This window comes from Macadamia integrifolia, unplaced genomic scaffold, assembly GCF_013358625.1.
Source record: "Macadamia integrifolia cultivar HAES 741 unplaced genomic scaffold, SCU_Mint_v3 scaffold46, whole genome shotgun sequence".
Taxonomy (NCBI): Eukaryota; Viridiplantae; Streptophyta; class Magnoliopsida; order Proteales; family Proteaceae; genus Macadamia; species Macadamia integrifolia.
In genome coordinates this window covers 119,784-121,512 of record NW_024870459.1, presented here as the reverse complement: position 1 = coordinate 121,512, position 1,729 = coordinate 119,784, and the positions used below count along the sequence as shown (strand labels likewise).

At 43.6% G+C, this 1,729-nt stretch overlaps 1 protein-coding gene across 1 annotated transcript in view; it reads right to left on the bottom strand.

The window, feature by feature from the left end:
* The window catches only part of LOC122068836 (F-box protein At1g47056-like), a 2,771-nt gene extending 1,576 nt beyond the window's left edge, over nucleotides 1-1,195 (bottom strand). The window contains exon 1 of the mRNA XM_042632754.1: nucleotides 6-1,195. Within this exon, the coding sequence (XP_042488688.1) occupies nucleotides 6-1,133 (1,128 nt within the window). The 5' untranslated portion in view covers nucleotides 1,134-1,195. The remainder of the gene's footprint in view (nucleotides 1-5) is intronic.
* Between the last annotated feature and the right edge of the window lie 534 nt (nucleotides 1,196-1,729).

Below are 1,729 nucleotides of genomic sequence, written 5' to 3'. Positions count from 1 at the left end.
TTAGCAGCAATGCAAGAAATCTCTGCATCACCAAACGTGTCACTACAAAACACTGTTAAGCGCTCGAGATTCTGGCAATTGGTAGCGAGCAGTTCCAAACTCAAACAAGTAAGATTGATACCCTTCAGATCCAACTCCTTGAGATCAGGGCACCCTTTAGTCATGGCAATAAGGCTCTGTTCACCTCTATTCCTTTTGTCCTTCCGAGTCCTTTCACTGATATGGAGTTTCCTCATGCGTTTCTTGCAATGTTCAGTGATAGACACAAGCCGCGCATTCGTGTAATTAGTCTCCACAAGGTGCAAGATCTCTAGATTCGAGCAATTAGAGAGAGCAGCGAGGCCGACTTTGCCAATTTTAATATATTCGAGATGGATCTCAACCAGTCCGGTGACTTGTTCCATGATGTCTTTGAGGAGGATATCCCAATTCCCCTTTGAACAGTAGCAGATCTTCAAGGTCTTGAGATTCTTGGAGCCTATAATCAGAGGTCTAAAACACTTGATGCTATTGTTATTGTTGAGCTTCTCCATGCAGATTTTTTTAAGGGAATACGCAGCCACACCTGGTCCAATAGGTGTCGTTTCTAAAAGGCCGCGAAGATTCTTGACGGAGAGCTCTTCGAGGGAGGAACAATGATTGAGGATAGCGTTCATTCCCTTGGCACCAAAGTAACAGGATTCACAATAAAGCTCCTTTAAACCCTTGCAATTGACCGCCAAAGCGGCCCCGGCTACATTGTTCAATTTTCCCCAATCAAGGAGCTTGAGACGAGTGAGGTTAGGGCAACGGAGAGAGATGAGAACAAGAGCATCGTCGCCGATGGATCTGCATTGGAAGGGACCGTATTTGAGGGCGAGTTCTGTGACAGCATCGAAGCGAGTGAAGAAAGAAGGGATGAAGGGAAGGAATTCGGGTTCGGCCTGGAAGGAGATGGAGAGGCAATGTCGGCTGTGACCCTCCACGTAAAGCCAACGGCGGCAGACAAGAGAGCAGCTTTCGCGGTGGAGGGTGCACAGGGACTTGAAGATGTAGGCCAGGCACTCGTCGGGGAGGTCGGAGATGTCTTTGGCATCACGGATAGAGAGGTGACGGGTATCGGTATCGTCGTCGTCGCCGTCGCCGCCAGGCATGGTAGAGATCAGGACTGTGGATCTTCTCTTGATTTTATACAGCGTATCTAACAAATCCTTAAAGAAAGGGCATCAATCCTATGATGGGTTGATCTCAATAAAAAAAAAAAGCAACATAAAAGTCGAAATTCAAAAAAACAGTTTTTTTTTCCTCAAAATTTTTATATAATTGTAATATACATAATACTGGGATTGAACTTGATTGAAACCAAAATCGGAATCAAGGCTTCTCTTATTGGGTTGCCTTCAATTTTCAATTTGGCCCACTCGAGCTTGAAGATTGGTTCAACCCGATCAAAATTAGACTAAACCAATCAATTTACACCCATATTTCAATATGATAATTGAAAATTTTAATATCAACTTCTTAAAAAAATAGAAAAAATCCATCCGTCAATATCGCCGTTGTATGTTTCTATGATACGGTATACGGATATGTAATTATGTATCATGTGTATCAATCAAAAGGTGATTCACTGTAGAAATTTCCCATGAAATCTGCTCAAAACGGCCAAACCTTACTCAGTTCCATCCTCACAATTACAAACATTCGCCTTGCTCAGATTAGGGCAGCTACCAGAAAGCGCTTCCATCCC